Source organism: Polypterus senegalus, chromosome 15 (assembly GCF_016835505.1).
Source record: "Polypterus senegalus isolate Bchr_013 chromosome 15, ASM1683550v1, whole genome shotgun sequence".
Taxonomy (NCBI): Eukaryota; Metazoa; Chordata; class Cladistia; order Polypteriformes; family Polypteridae; genus Polypterus; species Polypterus senegalus.
In genome coordinates this window covers 95,450,976-95,474,084 of record NC_053168.1, presented here as the reverse complement: position 1 = coordinate 95,474,084, position 23,109 = coordinate 95,450,976, and the positions used below count along the sequence as shown (strand labels likewise).

Below are 23,109 nucleotides of genomic sequence, written 5' to 3'. Positions count from 1 at the left end.
CCTCAGTTGTAAAGGAATGTTTTAATGATTCCATGGGATTCCCCTCGCAAACAGTTTTACACGCTGCATATGGCGATTCACCTCCGCGAGAAACATACCTCTATTAACAGTCAACGTGTGGGAGGGGGGTGTGTACAAACGGTAGGGACGAAAACAGTGGGAGCGTATGAGTTGCACTTAGTGGAAATTCCACGGTTTGCAGCCCGAATGGATTTCAACGGCTTACCCACGCCTAGACACATGCTCAATCTCATGCATAATTATTTATTGAATGGTAAACACTTCTGAAAAGACACGGTTATCTAAAACAGGTTAGTGTGAGAATACAACAGTAAGTGAATGAAAAGATGGAACTCTGGAGAGAGCAAAATACAACACAATAGTGAACCCGCGGCATAACAAACGCCGCATAAATATTTATTGATGGTTGAACACTTCTGGAAAGACACAGGGACATCCCTCGCAAACTGTTCTACACGGCGCATACAGCGATTCACATCTGCGACAAACAAACTGTTTTACACACTGCATACAGCGAATCACATCCGCGACATGATTTTTCCTAGATGGTCCTGTCGCGTCCACCCTCGCTCTCGAAGCATACACACTGCCTGCTCATGTGCCCGGTCGCAAGCTGCGTCCAGCCTCGTTCTCGAAGCATACACACCGCCTGGTCATGTGTCCGCTCGCAACAGAAACTCACGGAGAGCCGCCCACCAGCTGCCTGTGTGTGTGCCTCTGTCTGTCTCTGGCGCAGCTTTCTCTTGCGCTGCCTCTGTGTGAACCGGTCAGGCACAGAGAAGGTCAGCTGCTGACAGAGCGTCTCGACTGTTGCAGGGCCTGCATTGGTGAAGCAGGTGAGACGGTAATGAAACAGAGGCACAGGGCTTATTGGTTTTTAAAGACTGATTCCTTCATTGTGCTTTAACCTCAGTTTTAAAGGATTGTTTTAAGGATCCCATGGGATACCCCTCGCAAACCGTTTCACACGATGCATATGGCGATTCACCTCCGCGAGAAACATGCCTCTATGAACAGTTAACGTAGCTTGGAGGTACATGACATTAACCTGACCTGCACTGCATGTGGCCTCTACGACAGACGAACATAAATAACGACATTTTTTCTGTGTCGTCGCATCCGAGTTGGTGGGCGTGGCCTGCGAGTTTTCATCGTATCCAATGGTCTTGGAGTTGGTGGGCGTGGCTCCTTCCTGTGTGCGCCATAGGTGTCTCACTTGTCGGCTTAGTGAATCCACGCCCCTTCCGGCGTGCTTTTCATGGTTGTCTTGCCTTAGTGAATTATATATATAGATTTTTGTTGCATTAGACCTTAGTAGAATCTCTCAGTCTATCTTTAATGTTTTACAGGCCCATTACTGCTACAGATTAGATTGGCCCAATTCATTTCTAAGCTGGATTGTTGTATATTGTCTCACTTTCCTTGGTACAAATGCTTGTTATTATGTTGGTTGGCAGTTGTTAGCTGGACTGGTGTGAGTGTGACTAGCAGATGGCATTTTGATTATCACAAATTCCTACATTACTCCTGCTGTTGCTGGGATAGGCTCAGGAAACCCCCAGCCATGTATAGTATTTATATTCTTCCACTTTATTATGCAATAATACATTATTGTATTTTGAACATTGTCTGTAACAACATGATGGTGGCATAATCTGCTTTTAGTCATCTCTCACATGCTCACTGTCCAGTTAATGGTTCTGCCTTTTTACCTTATTTAATACATTTTTACCCTTTTTTGATTCTCTTTTCTGGGTCATACTGTATACTCTGTTATCAGCAGAGTTGTTATCATATCAAGATGTAATTGAAACACCTGAAATCGGAATGTGGTGGTCCACAAAACTTTTACCGTATGAGTAACGTTTCAGTTTGTTTCTCAGGTGCCTGTTTTTTGTTGACAGTAATTCACCTGCCACTTCACACATGAAGTATAGAGAAAGTATATTAATCATGAAAAAATTCAACCTTGAGATTTTAATGAATCTTGATGTTTTAGACCTCCCGAGTCTGAAAATATCATTTTTTTGGAATTGTGTGTGTGTGTGTTTAAACACGATAACTCAAAAACACAACTAGATAGATGGATGAAATTTGGCATGTGTTTGTTACACCAGAATTGTAGATCTTTATTAACGTTTGGGCCAAATCCATTAACTGGAAGTGGTAATCTTTTTGTACATGTGGTACATGTACTCGTTTTTTTTTATTCATGCAGCTACAGAGTCCGATTTATCCAACTTCACTTTTATAATAATTGTTCAGTATATTATTAATTTGATTTGATTTGTTGTTGATGGTTCTTTAATGTACACAATATAATCATTGTTGTGCGGTTTATTCCTCAAATATCCATCCCCATTTCTGAGTACATGAGAAAGTCTAGGGGAGACCACTCCCAATTATTGAAAATAAAATGGCGCTGATCGAGAGACTGACAGTCATCATACAAGGTCAGCATATTGTTGCTTTCCAATCACTTTTGCTTTAAAAACATTGTTTAACAACGAAGAGATACAAACCTTGTAAAATTCCTGAGTTGGCAACGTCTCTACTGAGCTACAGGTAGGTTGGTGAAGAGAGTCTGCCAAGTGATGAAAAGCTAAACATACTAGTGTGTTTTTGTATTTGTGCTATATTTAGATTTAGATATTTATTAAATCTTTTTTAGTTAATCTTAATCATTCTTAATATCAGATATTGTGAAAATAATCCAATAATCCAAACCCGCTGGGGTAGACTCTAGGTTCCTGTAATCCTGCTCTGGATAAACATAATTAGATAATGTATATCAGATGCTTTCTCTATCATTTTGTGCCTGTCCACACTCCTATTACCTGCTCTTGCTCTGCTCATTGTGGGTTTACTGTTCTTATGATGGGCTATTCAAGTCTCACTGCCCCTAACCTTCACACTACATGGTTGTTTTTTTTTTTGTTTCCCTCATATACAGCTAGGTGGGGTTTGCAAACTGATTCAAGCCTAAGAGCCCTTTTCTTCCTAAACCCCCTGTGATTTTCATGATCACACCTGTCAGAACACAGTAGATTCTGTTTTCTGATTTTTGATCTTTTGAGGCCAGTAGGTGGCAAAATTTTGTCTATGAATTGTTTGTGCCTGAGATGGAATCAGAAATCATATGGCTGGTAGAAAATAACAAAGCCCAGTATTTGAGATTTTTGAATGCAATATTGAAGGCATTCATTATAAACACATTGTCGTTGATGCATATATGTTGTATGCTGTAGACATTTAGAGTAAAAAACCCTCACACCTTAAAATTCACCTAACTTTCATTACAAATTGGCGCATTCTGGGCAATAAAAGGAAAAGAAAAAAGTGCTAACAGTCATCGCAGATTTGTTCAGCACAAATGACATAGAAAATATTTGAAAAACTATAAAATTGTGCAGAATTATTCTTATTCAGTGCCTGGTTTTGATTATGCTTGTTTTTATCAGACAAAAAAAAAAACAAATAGTAAACTGTGTCATGTAGTGTAGTAAGCTTCCACTAACATTAAACTCATATCTTATTGTGACACAAAAACTAAAGTTCATAGTAGCTCTTTAATCATATAATTACTTAAACTGAAACTGAAACTAATATATATATACAAAAATAAAATAAAAATGTCTTTGTGAAATAAAAACTAAATTAAAACTAAAAATACACGATGAAGGAAAACTAAAACTAAAGTGAATTTCCAAATAAGGTCAGAAAAAATTTAGAAATAAAAACTAATATAAAAAGGCAAAACTATAATAACCTTGGTTCTGAGAAAGGAAAACATCCTCACACAATCACACTGCAGCCAAATTGTTTGACTTTTGATGTATGATGTTATTATGGTGAAATGATGTATGTTATCCAGAAATTTGTACTTTTGTCTCATCTGTTCATAAAATGTTCTCCAAAGGCTTAGGAATCATCCAGGTGCTTCTTGGCAATGGAGAGACTAATATTTATGTTCTTCTCGGTTATGAGTGGTTTCTGCCTTGCTGTTCTCCAACAAAGTGCATTTTTGCTCTGTGTCTTTCTGATAGCAGAGTGTTGAACACTTGCCTTTGCTGAAGCAACGGATAACTTCAGTTCTTTAGATGTTTTAAATGGTCATTATACCTTTTTTGATTAATTTATGCTTTGCATTTGGAGTTATTTTGGCAGACTGGACACTCCCGGGATGATTCCTGTTTACTCTTTGTTCTGACAACGTGACTATGATCATAATGGTCAAAATAAGAGTACAACTGTCTGTAATCAAGTCTGGCAATGTTTAAATAACTCTTAACTCAAAATGTCCTTATAATTAGGTTAATTTAATTAGATGTTCAAAATTAAATCTATTAACAATTAGATTTTCATACCTTGACAATTGGCATTGGATAACCTTGTTTATTAGATATATGAAACACATTAAAAAAACTTATTTGCTGACTCAGGTCAGGTATTCTTTGTCTAATATTATATATAAATTAAATTTTATTCTCTTAATTTTTACAATTTGTGGTAAATGATGTTAACATTATTTTATTAATGATATTGAGTGTAACACTGGAAATTATTCATTGACTGGTATGTGTCTCAGGATGAGGTGGAATTTGTTACGTTTTAATTTTATACTTTTGGTATTCAATATTACTAAAGGAACACTATTTCTTATTATTTGAACTGGTGTTACTGTTTTAATTATTGTTTAAACACATATTTAGGTGGTACACTATAATTAGTCTTTATTATTTAAACACTTATTTAGGTGGTACACTATAATTAGTCCCAATACATCTTTCCGTTTCTGTTCCATTTCTTAGCTGTGTTTATGAATAGGTTTAGACTTGAGATTGTCACTCCACCACCAACTTACCTAATAAATTAGTGTAACCTTGTGGTGCTAAAATTGTTGTAAAATATATTTAGAACTAGGGGGTTCCCCCCTGCTCACTTTGCTCACCAACCCCCCGGTCTGCACTACATACCAGCCACTTCGCGTCTCTGATGCTTGCGTTGTAAAGAGGGGGACTGAACGCACCCCAAGGAGATGTGGTCACTCCTCCGAAACCCCCGCTTAAATGGTGATGCAATGGGAAACAAATGCAGTTTTATTTTTACCTTCTCTTTGCTTGATCAGCCAGTAGCTTGCTGCTGCTGTGCTGCGTGATCTGCATCTCGCATGGCGCTTCGAACATTTAAAAGCCTGTACAGCAGCTGTCCTACTGTTTGTCTTTTATTTCTGGCCCCGGACGTGGTTAAATCTTTTGGCACAAAGTCTCATCTTGTGGGACATGAGTTCTTGTTATTTTTTAGTTTATAATTTAAAAAGGGAATAAGAATCTGAAAATCCAACAGCATCCCATTAAAGTTCTATAAATTCTGAAATGAATGATACCAAACATATATATGTAGGTTTTAAAATAAACCAGATTTAAAGCGCGACAAAAAAGTGACATAAAATCATTTCTCAAAATCATTGCACTTTTAGTCTTAGGATTTTATATATGTATAGAGTAGATTACGATGAGACCACATTTTCAGCTAGCATGAATAAATGCAGTGTGTCTCAATTAACCGGTTCTGACCAGTTTATTTTAAGTTGCATATAGTCATTTTCACAAATTGTTGGGACATGGACAGTAGATACTGTATGCAGGTTTTACTACAGATTTATTCTTTGTACTTTTTTACTTCATGTGGGCTAGTTAATAATGCTTGTAATATGAGATACATTTTCCTCTTTTAATAATTTAACTTTTTTTTTCCTTGGGTCTAAATGTATTATTTGGAAGTCTGAAATTATGTTTTCTAATTAAAATTCTTGTGTGGCTTCAATTAAAATGGAAACAGCAGAACTGGTACTCAATAAAATGCTAACTGCAGATGCAACATTATAGTTAATAATAGTAGAAAGCTAATATCTAGGTGTGAGGCAAAGAGATTTTTTATCAAGAACTGAAATAAACATATCATCAACTTAGAATCCTGCTTTCAGTGAATTTAAAATAACTTGTAAGGCTTTAAATTTTATGGCTGGTTAACACATATAAGGAGTTTGTACATTCTCCTGTTTTCTGCATTGAGTTTCCTCCACATCCCCAAAGCTGTGCTGAAAAGGTTATTGATGATTCCAAATTAGTCCTGTGTGAGTATGTGCATGAGTGAACCTTGCAACAGACATGTGCCCTGCTAATATAAAATAAAATTAAGAATGAAATTAATAAAATTAAAGGTGAAATGAATATGTTTGGTCCTCAACTTAACAACAGAAAACATATGCTAACATCCTGCATTGATCAATTAAAATATATGACAAAAGGGTGTTCAGTTTAGGAAAAAAATAAAAGCTATTTAATATTAATATATCTAGAAGAAACAGCAATTAGGACCACGTCTGAGGAATTCAAGAATGTGGAAATTTATTTGAGAGTTCATTACCTCAATTGGCAACATAATCATTAACATCTTGTAAGACAAAAGAATGTATTGTTCACCTGATAAATGTTTCTCAGGTACTTTGATACTTAAATTTGATAATCTTTATGGAAAAGAAAATGTTTTAATCCAATCCATAAAAAAGGGAGAGCTTCTCTTTGGGAATCAAATCTATGTTTTCTAGACTTTGTGGCAACCTCTGAAAAAATACTGCATCTAATACTGTTAAATACGGACTATGTGCTGTAGCCATAGAATATGACCTCCTTGCTTCACCCAAGTGGATTGTGTCCGAATCAAACCCTCATACCTGCTATTGTTAAGCTAAATAGGGTTCAACCATGGAGAGGAACAGGGAATGTCAATGAACATGCTGAAGTAAATATTTGGCACAAATCTATCTTAGAGAAATGTAAAAAAAAAAAAAATCTTTTAAGGGATTATATTGATCAACATAAATAAAATGGTTTTTGCAGTATATGTTAGTGTCCTGATTTTTGTCTATTTCATCTTTTTTAATTATCTGCTTTCCTAGTATTAACAGCATTTTAATTATCTTTATGACTGTATTATTGCATCTTTTCTACTGTTCAATGAGATTCCTGAAGTTTAGAAATAGTTCTTATAATATTATGTTTTGTGTTTTATTATATTTTTATGAGCGAAGTGCATTTTATTGTTAAATGTACCATAATTTATGTTGCTGTAATCCCAAGTAACAAGACATTATTTAATCCTTTTGCTATTGATTTTTAATATTCTATTTAGTTTTCTGTATTCTTCATTGTATAATTTGATTATTTTACTATCTTACTAGTTGTATCTATGAAAATTAGTATGTAATGTTATTCTAAGAAACTTATGTATTGTTTGTTGTTGGGAAGCTATGCTTTGGCTATGCCTGCTACTTAGCATATTAGAGGACAGGGACTCTGAAGTGTCTGATGGTAGCCCTGTTTGAGGAAGAGGTATGAATGCATGAAAAGTGAAGGAGAGAGAGCAAGTTATGTACATCTTATTTTATACTGACATTGGAATACTGAATATTTTAGTGTTGGGATGGCTGTGTAGTGGAGAATGCAGGATTTGTTGCAAGCAAATGTACAAAAATGTGAGTTTTCTTTCCTTTCTCAAAGATGAACTTTATACATACAAAAAATTCAAAATATTGATTGTTCATTAAAATATCATATGCTAGAATCTTAAAGGTTTCAGTTATAAACTCAAGGAATAAAAATGCTTTCACATCTTAGCTGCTTATGGTCATATGCTATTTTTTTCCAGAGACACATTTAAATAGTGAGGGTCAGTTTGATTGAAACAATTGAGCTTGCTTCCCTATAGTAAATACACCAAATGAGTGAGAATTCTTATTTATAAAGCAGTCCCCTTGGCAGCTACTGAGGTAATATCATAACCCTGAAAGAAACAGTATTGTGGTATAGGGGAAGTATATATTACTAAAATATATATAGTTACAATATATAAAACATATAAAACAGATAAAATATGTACAGTTAAAAAAAGATACAGCAATAGACAAACGCAGTCTAATCACACAAAATTATTGTACCTTTTTTCTAAACTGAACACGTTATTTAGATATTCAAAGCTCTTGTTTGTAGTACTAGGGTGTTGTACCGTGTTAGCCATTATGAATGTAGAGAAAAGCCAAGCAAAATGACACCTTTTATTGGCTAACTAAAAAGATTACAATATGCAAGCTCTCGAGGCAACTCAGGCCCCTTCTTCAGGCAAGATGTAATACAGAAACTGAAGTTCCCTGTGTTTATATCCACACACTAGGACAAGAAACAACATTGGTAAATCTTTAAATGAAAAATCTTAATTGTAAAAAATTAATAGGTTCATTCAGGCTAGAAAAACTTATAATAGCCAGAAGTCATACTTCACAAGATTTTTATCTTTAGTTATAGTTAACACTAATATCATAGTACAATAGCTGGCTTTATCCTATCTATTAAATTGTAGTTGGTAGTTCTCTGAATCAAAATATACTTATTTGAGGTGAGTGATGCTTGGTTCCTTCCCTGGTCAGCGTTCTTCAGATACTTAGAAAGATTTCATGCTCTTTTTTCAAGAGGGGTGCGGTTCTTGTTGTCTTTGTTTTTATTTTCCAGAAGGTTGTCTCTGTGTATGGCAGTAACTCTTCTTATTTGAGTATCTGTTGTTTTGGGGGTATAACCTTGTCTAATGAAATCTTGTCTGAGCTCCTGCAGTTGTCTTGTATTGCTTGGCTGAAAATAATGGAGCACCTTATTTGCTTGGGGTGGAAGCTATCACTTCTTAGGTAGGTCCGTCTGTCTGTTGGTTTGTGAAAAACAGAAGTTACAAGGGTGCCAGAAATATGAAGAGATCTGTAAAAGTAATTAACAAGATTCATAAATCAGCAAAAGTCTCAATTAACACTTTTTCTGTTATTGTTTGAAATGTGGCTGAAGACTTGCTTTCACAAATAACCCACAAATGCTTGTTGAAATAAGTAAAACAATATAATTTATTTATAACAGAAGGATAATAAAGATGAATATATACAAATATATAGATACATATAGACAAAAGATACAACACAAAACATAAAATTATGAAAGCTTAATTTAACTTTTTCTCTCATGTAGAAAAAGGTATGTGACTTATAATTCTATCTCTTGGCTTAGATAGAACTTTCCTAACTTACAAGAAAAAGCACACAACTTATGAATCCAGAATTTTCGGTTCATGAAGTTAAGATGGATGAGTTCTCTGGCTGTTTATGAAGTTTCCTATGTCATCAGGTGACATTCACTTGCTGACAGCAGCTAGCCCTTCCTCTGGGTCAGGAACCAACCTCCCTCCACACCGAGTTCTCTGTCTCAGTGTGTGTGCACGAGTGTGTGCATGTGTGAGGTGCTGCTTTCCTCTTTCCCTTTGGGTTTAGGGTAAAGCCAAGCAAAATGACTTTTATTGGCTAACTAAAAAGATTACAATATGCAAGCTTTCAAGGCAACTTAGGCCCCTTCTTCAGGCAAGATGTAATACAGAAACTGAAGTTCCCTGTGTTTATATCCACACACTAGGACAAGAAACAACATTGGTAAATCTTTAAATGAAAAATCTTAATTGTAAAAAATTAATAGGTTCATTCAGGCTAGAAAAACTTATAATAGCCAGAAGTCATACTTCACAAGATTTTTATCTTTAGTTATAGTTAACACTAATATCATAGTACAATAGCTGGCTTTATCCTACTGTATCTATTAAATTGTAGTTGGTAGTTCTCTGAATCAAAATATACTTATTTGAGGTGAGTGATGCTTGGTTCCTTCCCTGGTCAGCATTCTTCAGATACTTAGAAGGATTTCATGCTCTTTTTTCTTTGTTCAGGGGGTCTCCTTCTTCACCTTTGGTCGCATCTTCTGATTGTGGATGGTACTGCAGTTTTTACTTTGAGGATTTTTACAAAGTGTCCTCAGATGCTAACAATGTTACACCTGCTAAGTCAACTGGTGATCAGTTAGTGACTACCATTAGCAAGGCGAACGTGTGGTTTACATATGGCCTCTTTCTTTCTCCTGTCTTCGCTGTCCCTCAGCAAGATTGGACTAATGGCAGCCTTGTCCAAAGTCCAACACAGATGAGTATTCCACCATTCTAGTCCAGCATGGTTGCCCTCTGGAGTCAATAGATTGCTGCGACCTCTGTTGTGGTCACACCCTATCAGCTCTGGGCATCTGGCTATGGGGAGGAATAGGGAGGTTGTATCATTGGTTTCTTGGGTGCACATGAGCTCATCCTCTTGGTTGATCACTGATATAAAGTTCTCCTGGATATATGGTTCTTTGTTCAGAAACTTAGTCAATTTCATGCCTTAGACATGTTTCTGCCTATTACGTGATCTGGATTCGATCATCTGATCAGATAAGGCTGCAGATGCTGCATTACAAAGGGAAGCTCAATAAGGCCAACTGAAACATTTAGCTGGCAATAAGAGTGTCTGGCGATGGTTTGCTAACCCAGGACACAGGTAAATGCATATTGCCAGTCTGTCGTACAAAGTGAATCAATTGATTTGATTCATTTTTAGGGATAGCTTAAATTGTAGCTCCTTACTGTCTGATCACCTATAATTTGGAATTTTACATACATGTATCTGTGTGTAAAAAATAAAACAATCAATACATTGTAATGTAAATATATTATTATTGTATTCCATGTGTATGATGAATGAGAGAATCTCAGACTCATGAGTTTAAGTGAACAGATTCTTTTGATTCATTTGATTTGTTTAGAATATAGCGTATGAGAAGCCTGTGAGTGGGTAAGTGAAGTTCTCTCTGTTCGCATCACAAAGATATAATTTAATCATTCGTACAATGGTTTTATATATATATATATATATGTGTGTGTGTGTGTGTGTGTGTGTGTGTATATGTACAGTATATATAGTGTATATAAATATATCATTAATATTATTGCTGGTTAATTTTTATTTAATGCATTGTCTATAAATATACGATTAAATATATATAAATATATAATTCATTCTATATTTCATATGATAATTCATATCCTATTGCTCTGCTTCCGTGCACAAACCATTTAAGATGTGAATGAGAATTGTGCCACTTGTAAAGATTAATTCAAAAATCAAATGAACAAGAATTGTTAGACTTATTCTTGGGTAATTACTTGTTTACAAATCAAATGCATCAAGACTCATAAGTTAGGTGATTCTTGTGCAGGCACTTTACACATCCACCTCTAGGCAGCGGGAGCGAAAGTGAAAACAACAAAGTCATGCAGGACATGCTTGCACTTTAGCACTAGTTCTGTTGACCAATTTGCTCATGCTCATGAATTGATTCATATAATTCACTGAAAAGAGTCATTCAAAAGGAATGAACCCCTCACGAATCACACATCAGTAGTCAGGTGTTCCAGCCTATATGATGAGATTAGAGGTCCAGGTTAAAAGTGTCCTACATTATAAGAAAGCACACAAGGCCAGGCTGAACCTCTTAGCACTTCCTTTGTCTACCCTATATCCTCCCACTTGGTAGAGTATGCCCTCTCTGTGTTATAAATCTGTGTTTTAATATTTTTGGAAGTATATTGAGTAATTTACACGTATTATTTTTTATTTCTAGTCATGTTTAAAGTATTAAGTTTTGTTTGCCCACCATGTTGGCTCTTAAGGAAGGTGCAATTTTGTTTTACTCATGGGATGATTTATTGTCAGATTTTCCCCAGTCGCAGTGCATGACATCTTGGTGGAGGCTCCCGCTATAAAATGGCAACCCTAGGACTATTGGACATGTCTATCTTTGACTAATGACTATCTAAAAGTACATGTAGTGCTAGTTAGCAAAAGAAGGCAATAGTCTTAGTTTCAGGTTTGCTTGGTTTTAACTTTTGCTTTCAGTTTGACTTTGATTATGGTTTTACCCCTAAGAACAATGTTGAAAAGGTTTTGACTTGTGCCTGTTTTTTGATTGCCTTGTAAAGCTTCTTTTTGTGCCTTCATCTCCCAGTATTTTTTCTTCCTAATAATAATTTTTGGTCATCTTTCTCACTCTATTCCTGACACTGTGGGAATAAAAACTAATATTTTGTAAGCATTTGAATTATCTAGACAGATACATCTGCCTGTCTATATTGTCAAGCCATGGAAGTCTTACCTTGATAGCACTATATTTATATATTTCCTTTTCGTGCATGGATCAACTGGATATTTCCATATGAAAATGCATTCTAGAAAGATTCCAAGTTTTGTGACTTGTTTAGAAGTAATAGAATTTATTGTAGGACAGTGACTTCACATACCGGTAACATACAAAACAGAAGGGTTGTTCAAAAACCGAAAACACATTTTTTCTGACTTGTGTTTTTATTTATTTTCAAGTTTATAACATTGCAAGCTGTTCATTCACTGTACAACTTTTTCCCAGTTTGCAGGTACATTCTACTATTCTGTTTTAGGTGAACCTTCAATTTCCTTCCCTAACAGCACATGGAAGACATCAGACTCTGTATAACAGATTCAACTATATTAGGAGACAAATATGATTTGAGGAGAGTTATTTTAGTGTGTGTTTTGGGGAGTTACTTCAAATAATTAATGTATTACTGCAGAACTTGTAATCTGACAAAATGTACTGTACATGCTGTGTAAAATAGATTGCATGCTTAAACTCTTTTTTACCCTATAATTTTGAGAATGGCCCATCAGTCTGCTTTGTCCATTGTCTTCTTCCTCATGCCCTAATCAGTTAAGACTTAAGATACTTCATCTTAGTAGAAGCAGGTGACCTGGTATACATTTTGATATGCTCTACTTACTGTAGGTCAACTGTGTGGTTTTTTGAATAACATTTCAGGAATTGTGAAGGCCTGGATAGACATGAAAATCAAAGATCCAGATCCACAGATCAGCGTACAATGATTGAGCGGACCACCACCCGCTCCCGGTCCACTGAGCGCCTCGACTCTAACCTCATGAGATCGATGCCATCTTTAACATCAGGAAGATCAGCCCCTCCCTCACCTGCCTTAACGAGGTGACCCTAAACAATCAAACAAGCCCAACTAATTCAATCCCGTCGCCCTTCACCCCACGTCAATTCACCTTTGTTTTTATTTTTTTTCCTGTAGTATAAGTGGTGTAAATTTTCCATTCTAGACTAGCTTTCAAAACAGTGGATACTAACTTCTTTTGTTTCACACACACACTATTTATATTCTGCTGTGGATATAATAGTGTGTAACTCTCATTTTGATTTATTTACTAACATAATTATATATTTAGCAGCATCTGTTTTGTGGATCATTATGAAAAACTTGGATAGTATCCTGCATTTAGTACCTTGCTGCTTCCCAGCTTTTCTTGTACCTTGAACAATCTTTTGCCATTTTTTGACATTTGACATCACTATCAAAGCTAAACTCATAAAGTCTCTGATGATTAAACAATAACTGTTTTTGTGATAAGTATATTACACATTTTCACTCATTTTATTTATTTGCAAAACCAACAAAGTTTGAGCTCAAAAATCTGTATATTAATTTCTATGATTTGTTTTTATTTTGTCCTAATGAAATCTGCATGCAGCATTAGATATGAACATCCTGATTTACATGTTGGGTAAGAATGTTAGAATGATAGTAGTATATTGTCTTCCTTTTTTATATGAACAGGTGAATATTAAATGTTGCTAGTATTATTTTTGTTTTGTTTTAAATTATAAGTCTAGCTGAGTTAATAAGATGTACACATTTGGCAAACTAATAAAAATTACAGTTTAATGTCTTATGTCAGCCACACTTACATCTCCTTCAATACTAAATATTCTCGGAATTTCTCCTGATTGGCGATTGTGGCTGCTTTATATTATATCCAGTTTCTTAATTTAAAACAAAAATGACTCATTGCATTTTTGTATTTAGTCTGCATTAAATTTATATAATTAAACAGGCATTAACATTAAGTCTTTAATGTGTATTTTGTTAAGGAGCTGGGTGGAAGAAAGAACAAGTGCGGCAATGGTCTTATAGAATCAAATCTAACAACTCTTGTCCAATCCAAAATATATCACATTTGGTTTACTGACTGTCATGGATACTGACTATATTGAAATTATATTGTTAAAAAAAAGAAAGTAGAATGGTTTAAATTTTAAGAGGTAAAATAAAGAAAAGTCAAGTTAGTGACATAATTGGTTGCAGTATTTTTTTTATTCAAAATAGTTAGTGAAGTGCTACAGCACTTCTTAGCACAAGTGGAACAGTTGATAATTTTATATTTATATAGTAATTAAGATTTAAATAGCAAATTCTTTTACAACTTAAAGGTATCTTCCAAAATGTTAGTTTTGGTTTTTAATGCTAGTTTTTAAAATAATTTGACTGTTGTGTAAGACAATGCAAAATGGATTCCATGTTTGTAACTTAAATTTGCAAACATTTTGTAACAATAAAATTAGCTGTTTTTTATAGCTTAATTGACTATATGTGCATCAGGAAACTTGTAGAATTAATTTCAGCTTTTAGTTACCAGTTAAGGATTTTTTTAATGTCGATTGAACTTTCTGATTTATTTACAAGGGGAGACTTTTTATTTATTTATTTATTTGTTAAGACTTTTTTTTTTTTTGCGGGTCTTTGTCGTAACTTAAATTTTTTTACTATGACAAGTACCCAAAGCAGTGATTTTGTTTTGGTTGGGGTTGGAGTTTTATTGGGCAACTAAGCTTTAGGAGTTTCACTACTATCAAGTGCAGTAGGTTTCAGGGTAGGTTCAGGTACAGTCTGTTGACTCACAATACAAAGCTGATTTAACCAGAAGTCTTGATCATTATAAATTATTTTCTAAGTAATCAAAAACATGAAAAAAATTTTCAAACATATTTTCAGGTGATGATTTTAAGGGGGTTTCATAAAATAAACTTGAGTAAAGCAGATCAGGCAGTAGCTGGTCTTTTATGCATACAGAATGCCGTTCCTAAAAAATCAATTTTGGTAACAATAATAGAACACATGCTGCAGCCTTATGTAAAGCCAGATAATAAATCATTTGATTTTAATGCAGATATAATTGAATTAAAAAATTTTTATGTTATTTATTTACTTTAGAAAACATATTTTAAAAGTGTATACAGAAATAAGCATGTGTGCATTTGAGTATTTTTGCCAGTGTACCTTTTAAGCCTTAGCTTTTTATATAACAAGTAAAATGTTTTACTTTGATTAAAAAAATGAAATATATGTATATACATAAATAACACTAGAAATCATACACTTTAGACATTTCAATAAAATCAGACCTTTACCTCTTATTCAAAGATTCACTATTCTGTTTTTAGTGAAATGTTACAAACAGCTTCATTTCAGTGAAGCTCTTTTAGGTGCTACTTTGAGAAATTATTTTGTGTCCCTCAGGTCACATCTTCGTAGTGGATCTGTTCAGACCAGTCCCACCAGTACTCCAGCAGCTGGACGAAGAGGACGCCAGTTACCACAACTTCCTCCAAAGGGTACTTTAGAAAGAAGTAAGTTAATGCCTATTTTTCTAAAGACAGAATTCCAAAAGGACATTAAATAACTCTGCCTTCATGAATAAAGTGATTTGACGTTGTAGACAACATTCAGATGGTTATACAGTACATTGCCTCATGTTACTAGTTTTAGATACAAATAATTACCTGGAATTTTATCTGTGCAAATTAGTGTTCATGTATTTCATTTATCAGTATACCTTTCACAGCTACCTGTATTACTTGTGTTATTAAGAAAGTAGATTTTTATTCAAATATTTTTGTTGGATGCCTTTTTTAATATATGGACAACTGTCTTTAGAATGTCTTTCTTGCAGGTTTCCTATGAAATAAGGAGTTTTAGAAACATTAAATAATAATAATTATGTTCATTTTGATTTGTTTATTTTGTTTTCATTTTTACATAACTTTTATTGCTTTTTGGTTAATTTTTCCTAGAAAATGGAGAAGAAGAAGTAGAGCTTTATAAAGGTCTGTACAGTACATTGAAAAAGTAGGGCTTACTTTTGTGGCAACCTCTTGTAAAACTGAGTTTCAAAAAATGAATACTTGTGAGATAGTTGTTAATTAATTTCAACATACTTTGTCTCACTGTTACTGTTGCTCTGCTTTGACTTTTTTTCAGTCCTAATTTGCTGTGATTTAGCATTTATTCATCCAAAGGTGATTACATAAAACCAAGTATTTTCCACTGCAGTGCCTGTTCTTGTTTGCATGTTTTATACAGAAACAAGTTTATAGGTAATTTAATTCTTTTTTTTTTTTAGAAATCATCATATTTAATTTTGTATTTTACCTTTATAAGTATTTACAATTTTAACTAAACCATGTTTTTATGCTGATTTTTTCAGTTTTACTTTAAAGAAGACTTAAAGCTGCATGTCAGTAATTTACTTTTGGCTTTACATTCAGTATCATTTGCTTAGAGAATTAAAGAAATCTCCTTGAAAGCCAAAATACTACATTATCCCATAGGCAGACAAACACTCCTGTACCAACACTGTAAAACAGAAACCATTTATTCAGTATGACAGTATTGTACTTAAAATTTGTTTTGCAAATATCAAGAATCGTACAATTTCAAAAAGTTTGTTTTATGAAAATGCCCTGAAATATGTGCAGTAAATTCTGCAGTAATTGTTGAAGAACATGCTGCAAAATTAAAATGGACTTAAATGACATAAAAAGGACAACATCCAGGCTAAATATGCTGTTATCTTTGCAATCTTAATAGTAAAAGTACACTGCAATTGTCCCAATATTTGTAAGCTGCTATGTGATATTTTGTAGTTGGGCTGTAGAATGGCATAAAACAAAACTTGCTAAATATCTTATCTCTTCACTATAGCTGCAGATTTACGTATCAGTTTCATATCTGGTACAAAGATTTTTATTTTTTTATATATTTATATTCTAAAGTTTGACAGTAATATCTGCAAATTCAATCTGAAAAAATCATCTAAATTTCCAACAGTTGTTTTATGTGCCATTTCTGGGATTTTTTTTGTTTGTTTTGTTACTTTAAACATAAGGAAAATAATTATTTTTTATACTTTTTACATTTCTTTTTCTGGAGAAACCAAGACCTCCTCTTGTTTGATGTATGCTGCATTAGCAATAGAAACTTGCAAATGAGCAATATGTGAGATATGCCAAAACAATTTGATAATATGCTTTTTCTAATTAAAACAAAACCTTACTGAATTTTAAACCAACCATCTAAATGTGGAAAAATCATACAAATTATTTCTCCTTGTCATAGAAGAAGAAATTTCACTTTCTTACTTCATTTGAACTGTCTATGTGCTTAGTTTAGGAATTGCAATGAATAGAAACCATGTTTTACTTTTTTTCAGAAGTAAATATGTTTATGCACATTCATTACAATTGTACGTGGTGCTTTCATGTACAGTATTTTTAACATTTCATCCTGGGTTTTGTTTCATGATGTACACAGAAGAAGCAGGGGAAGAAAATGAGCATGCTGAAAATGGGTCAGAGGCCGAGGAAGGTGCGTCTCCACGTGATGAAACACAATATTTACTGCTTATTAGATATTGCAATTTAGTTGTGTATATGCAGGCCACTGTGTTTGAGTTATACTGAAAGAGCTTATCTGATACAGCGATAAACTGGAAGGGCACTTTACCCACTGAAGAAGCTTGTTATGGAGAATGAAAGCTATTATCTTTCTAATTTTAGATTATTTAGTACCACAACCTTTTAAGAATATTTTTATGTATGATTTAAACTTCATAATAGTAATCTTGCCTTTCTGTATAACATAGATGATCTGAATGTAGATTAATTTAGTTTCAAGAGCACCACTTTCAGACAGTAACAAGTTAATAAACCACAAATATATAAAGGGGAAAGTACATCTCTTTGAGTATTCTTCTGTGATTTAGCTGTTTTGCAAGTAAGAATTCTTGCAGTAATAGAATAATTGTCAACTCCATGATACTTTAAACGCAGTCAATAAATTGTCATCCAAAAAGATAACTATGATTTCAAAGTATAATTTCTTTATATGCAAAATAATATTCTGTTTTAACTTTTTAGTAAAATATTATAAAATCTCACAACTGAGTGGTATACCTTATAGGTCTGAATATAGGAAGCATGCTTAGATCATCAATAATTTATATCCTGTACCTGGGCAAGTGAGGTGGCAATAGGCTGTTGGTACTTGTTTATTATTTGTAAAGTACTGTATGACAGTGTGATGGGGGCACTATTCACACCTGTATAAGCAGTGGTATTGGTAGTGTTGCAAAATATTTCACCTCTTTATTCAAATCAAAACCAGTCTCCATGAACACAGCTGAAAGATTCTATCTTCCTGATGGGGGTTGTCCACACAACATGAATACCAGCACAAAGCTAATAGTGTTAATCACTGTGACTCTAGCATTGCTCAATAAAATTAAACTTCCAAAGTTTTTACACTTTCTAATTCAAAAATAGATTTAACTTAGAAATCCTGGCAGATTTTTGGATGAGACTTTTTGCATTGTCTCCAGATAAGCCAGATTCTTGTTAATATCAGTGTACATTTTATATTTGCAAAAGTGAATAGTTAATTATTTGTTCTTAATTTTCAGTTAACTTAACATACCATAACTTTAAAAATAAATTGTTCGTTATTTTATCAAATCCAGAAAATTAGAAACTGCAGCTCTGTTGTGTATTTTTTATATTTTGCTTTGTAGTGTTTGTAGTGTCATGTACATTTTTTTAAAGAAGACCCTTGTATAAGCTCTCGTTTTTTTGCATGTACAATACTGTATGTGTATATGCATCTGTAGGTAAATACATATACATAAAATAATAATAAATATGTGGGAGTAAGGTTGAATCCAAAAGTAAATATTGTCTGTGCTCAGTTAATTGCGCTTGCAAACATGTGAGGGAAGACTATCTGCATAATCCATATATTTTTTGACATTTGTATCTGATTTACTATAAGTAAAAATTCCACATTTGTCTAGTCATGTCAGTAAATTCTAAAATGTGTTACTACCATCACATCCAGGATAGGTTACTGCATTGCAGCCTTTATGCTCATACAGTGGTAATGTTTCCAGATTACTTTCTTGTATCAGTATATAAATGTGTGAATAGGGCTGTCAAGAATGGAAATGCTCTCAAAATCGGTCTTTTACAAAGCAATTATTCTTGTAGCTACAGTAATTATTAATTGGATTCATGAGCCTTATTATTCTATCAGTAATTTTCCACTGAACAACCCTTCGCAACTGATGTTGTAGTACATGCTTAACTTTGGGGACACTTAATAGAATGCTTCTTTCTGTGGCATAATAATGAGATAACCAATATCTTCCATATGTATTTCAAGTATTCAAGCTTGCACTCATAACAATTTCCTGATCCTCTAAGTTCTGTTCTCTAATGTAAATAAATTATCAATGATATATGTTATTTTTCTTTGCTTTAGACTCTTGTGTATTAATATTTCAGGTCTACAGTATATGCTACATTATACAGTACAGTATGTATTTTATGTGTTTGTTATTTTTTGGGGCAACATACAAGTTTCATTGTAGAATATTTTATGTTTTAACTGAAGAATACATATGTACAATATAGAATAGTAAAATATCCAACATAGTTTAGATGTATTTCACCTTTAAATGATTATCCATTTTTGTCTCTCATTTATACTATTTTTTATGTTAAGACTGTGATGAGAAACCTCAGTGCCTGCCTATTAATGGGAGAAAAGGCAAGTTCTGAAGATCCTGCTTAACATTTGTGATGTGTGGTGTTTCTTTTTATGTTTGTTTATTAGATTGGATTTTTTGGCTTAAAAAGTATATTCTACTCAATGATAGGTTAGGCCTTTCCTTGTGTGCTGTGATTTACATTTTAGAATACAAGTTGTGATATGTGGTGTTTTTGTTTGGTTTTAACTGTAGATTTTTTCTGAATGACAAAACTTAGCTTAGACCTTTTTATTTATTTGTTGTGTGTGCTGTGTTTTATTTTTAGAACACAAGCTGTCAACAAACTTGGAGTGGGTTTCCTACCAAGGTATGGTGAGAGAGGTGCACAGGCTCTTTTCATTAGTTTTTAACTATTTCCAGAGGCTTTACTAGAAGAGGTTTGACCAGGTGAGAAATTCATATCACTGTAGCAAAACATTCCCTTTAACTATGGTTTCTGTTCAGAGCAGTGAAGGATATATGTGTTTCACTCTATGTATACAGATTAGTCAGTGAAGTAAAAAGGATATAAAAATATTAAAATTCAAATATATATTTAATACGACATTTTTTTACCATAATTGCCATACTCAGACAAAATGAAGTCCCCAATAAATAAAGAATTTTGAACAAATGATAAACTAAAAAAATTGCAATTTGCCTTCTTAGTGAACAAAACAGGGATGCCTGAATACATTATAGATTAGAGGATAGATACACAAATAGACAATCTGTCACAAGAAGTTAGAGAACACTAAAAAAAGCAAGTGTGCAAAGAGCATGCAGCTGTACTATTGGCAAGACTAGTAGAAACATCAAGGAGTTATTTTTCAATATGTGTGTTGGATTTACTAATTTTCGACTCATTAGTGAGTCCAATTTTCAAAAAAGTTTATCATGTTATTGCACTACAGTGCACTCTAAACACAAATGTATCAGGTCATAAAATACTAAGTTGAAGTAATTACTGTTATTATTTTGTCAGTACATCATATTAAATTATGTTTCTAGTTTAGAAAATTAAACAAAATCATTAAATTAGATTTTTTACCTTGTTGCCTAGAATTTATTGAAGTTTTTGCTAAAGGTCCCCTTAGGGATTTGGATATGTCCTCATTCTATTTGATGTGAGGCAAGATCCAGCCCTAAAAAACAAATGGCAGAGTGTCTCATTTCACACTCATAACTAACACTTACTAAAAAATGTCTATTTGGTTCTATCTATTAGTTGCAAGTCTATTTTATTTTAATACATTCATTTTTATTTTTTTATTATTTATTCACATTTGATTTAGCTACTTTTAACCCCCTAACTGGATTAAGAGGTAAATTTATTAGACAGATTAATATTTTGTCAAGATAATAATACCTATTAATATAGGCAGTGTTGTGTAGGAGCTAAACATAGTATTTTAAACATCAAGGTACTCAGTTCAGTTCCTTTCTCTTGTTCACTGTATGATCTTAAGTAACTAACATAACTAGTCTGCTTTTCAAGTATAAAACATTCAGGTAAATGTGTACTAAAAACAAATATGTCAAAAGAATATCAACTTAATGAGTTAAAAAAAACTAAATATTCTTGGTATTATTAACATGACTTTCTGTGATGTTGTGAAGCTTAATGCACCAGCAGATAAAAATGGTTAGGGAATTGAACTAAGTGACTAAGTGAATAGAAAATGAAAATATTAATTTGTTCACGTGTTAAACAATGGACTATTATAGTTTCCCACTGCTGTTACCAATGAAGAAACTGCATACTTTTCACACTTGTGGGATTTTTTTTATGTTCTGTAGCTGCTTGTGACCTTATTCTGTAATTTAAAGTGTTTTCAGACATCAATGATTTCTTCAGTACAAATGGCAGGCATACTTATTTCTATTTGTGTTTTAAATGTAATTTCTTTCATTTTTATTTTTCAAAGTTATTTAAATAAAGAGACATTTATGTTGCGGTCAGTGCATAGCCATCTTTTTTTTTATTAATTTTATTACAATCCATACATAGCAATCAAGTTTTTACAAAAAAAAGAATTATGTTAAAAACAGATCGATCCCCACCCTGAGAGAGAGAGCAAGGCAAACGGTGTAAAATTTAAGGCTTGTAAAGATACCTAAATTAATAAATTCTCTGTGCTTTATAAACTTATTTTAAAATATTACTGATTAGATCCTGCCATGTTTTGAAAAAAGTCTGTACGGATCCTCTAACTGAGTATTTGATTTTTTCCAATTTCAAATAATATAACACATCAGTTTCCCACTGACTTAAAAGAGGAGAGTTTGGGTTCTTCCAGTTTATCAGAATAAGTCTGCGTGCCAACAGTGTAGTGAATGCAATCACAATTTGTTTGTCCTTCTCCACTTTAAGCCTCTCTGGAAGAACCCCAAACACAGCTGTTAATGGGTTAGGAGGGATTGTGAGTCCAAGGCTGTCTGAGAGGTAATTAAAAATTTTTGTCCAGAATAATGTTAATTTGGTGCAGGCCCAGAACATGTGACCCAGTGAGGCTGGGGCTTGGTTGCAATGTTGGATCATGCCCTGGAAACATTTTGGAGAGTTTTAGTTGAGACAGATGTGCTCGATATATAATTTTGAGTTGTATAATTGTATGCTTTGCGCATATGGAGCTCGAGTGAATTCTCTGCATTGCTACTTTCCACTCCTTTCTGATATATTAATTGAGAGGTCTTTTTCCCAGTGTCCTCTTGGATCTTTGAAAGGAAGGGATTGTAAAATGATTTTATATATTGTAGAGATGGAGTCTAATTCCTTAAAATTGAGCAATATTTTTCCAGCGTGGATGAGGGTGCAAGATGAGGAAAATCTGGAAGGTTCTGTTTAACAAAGTTCCTGATTTGAAGATAGTGAAAGAAATGTGTAGCTGGAATGTTAAATTTGGAATGTAATTGTTCATAGGATGCAAAGACGTTGTCTATATAAAGATCTCTAAGCAAGTTAATTCCAAATTTTTCCAGATATTAAAACTGCATATGTTTGTGAAGGTTGAAAGAGGTGGTTCTCTTGCAGGGTGCCACAGATAGAATCTCCCTCTTAAAATGCTTTCTACATTGGTTCCAGATTCTAAGTGAGTGGAGCACAATTGGGTTATTAGTGTATTGCCGATAACGTGTGTTTATTGGAGCGCAGAGCAGGGAATACAAAGAAGTACTGCAGGATTTTACTTCTATTGCGGTCCATGCCTGTGTATGTTCTTCTATTTGTGTCCAGGTTCTTATCGCCTGTATATTTGCCCAGTAATAAAACTGGAAGTTAGGTAGAGCCATGCCGCCTTCTGCCTTTTGTCTTTGTAGGGTCGCTCTTTTGATGCGTGGATGTTTTGAATTCCAAATAAATGAGGTTATTGTTGAATCTAATTGCT

The 23,109-nt window shown here is 33.6% G+C and overlaps 1 protein-coding gene across 49 annotated transcripts in view; it reads left to right on the top strand.

Moving 5' to 3' along the window:
* rims2a (regulating synaptic membrane exocytosis 2a) overlaps window positions 1-23,109 on the top strand; it is a 1,270,129-nt gene that overhangs the window by 956,435 nt on the left and 290,585 nt on the right. For 29 of the 49 annotated variants that reach the window (XM_039736790.1, XM_039736793.1, XM_039736794.1 and 26 more), the window contains 4 exons: window positions 12,825-13,004; window positions 15,382-15,491; window positions 15,936-15,968; window positions 17,455-17,508. In XM_039736790.1, coding sequence (XP_039592724.1) covers window positions 12,825-13,004; window positions 15,382-15,491; window positions 15,936-15,968; window positions 17,455-17,508 — 377 coding nt within the window. The remainder of the gene's footprint in view (window positions 1-12,824; window positions 13,005-15,381; window positions 15,492-15,935; window positions 15,969-17,454; window positions 17,509-23,109) is intronic. The other 20 variants (XM_039736807.1, XM_039736803.1, XM_039736799.1 and 17 more) reach the window with 4 other exon arrangements.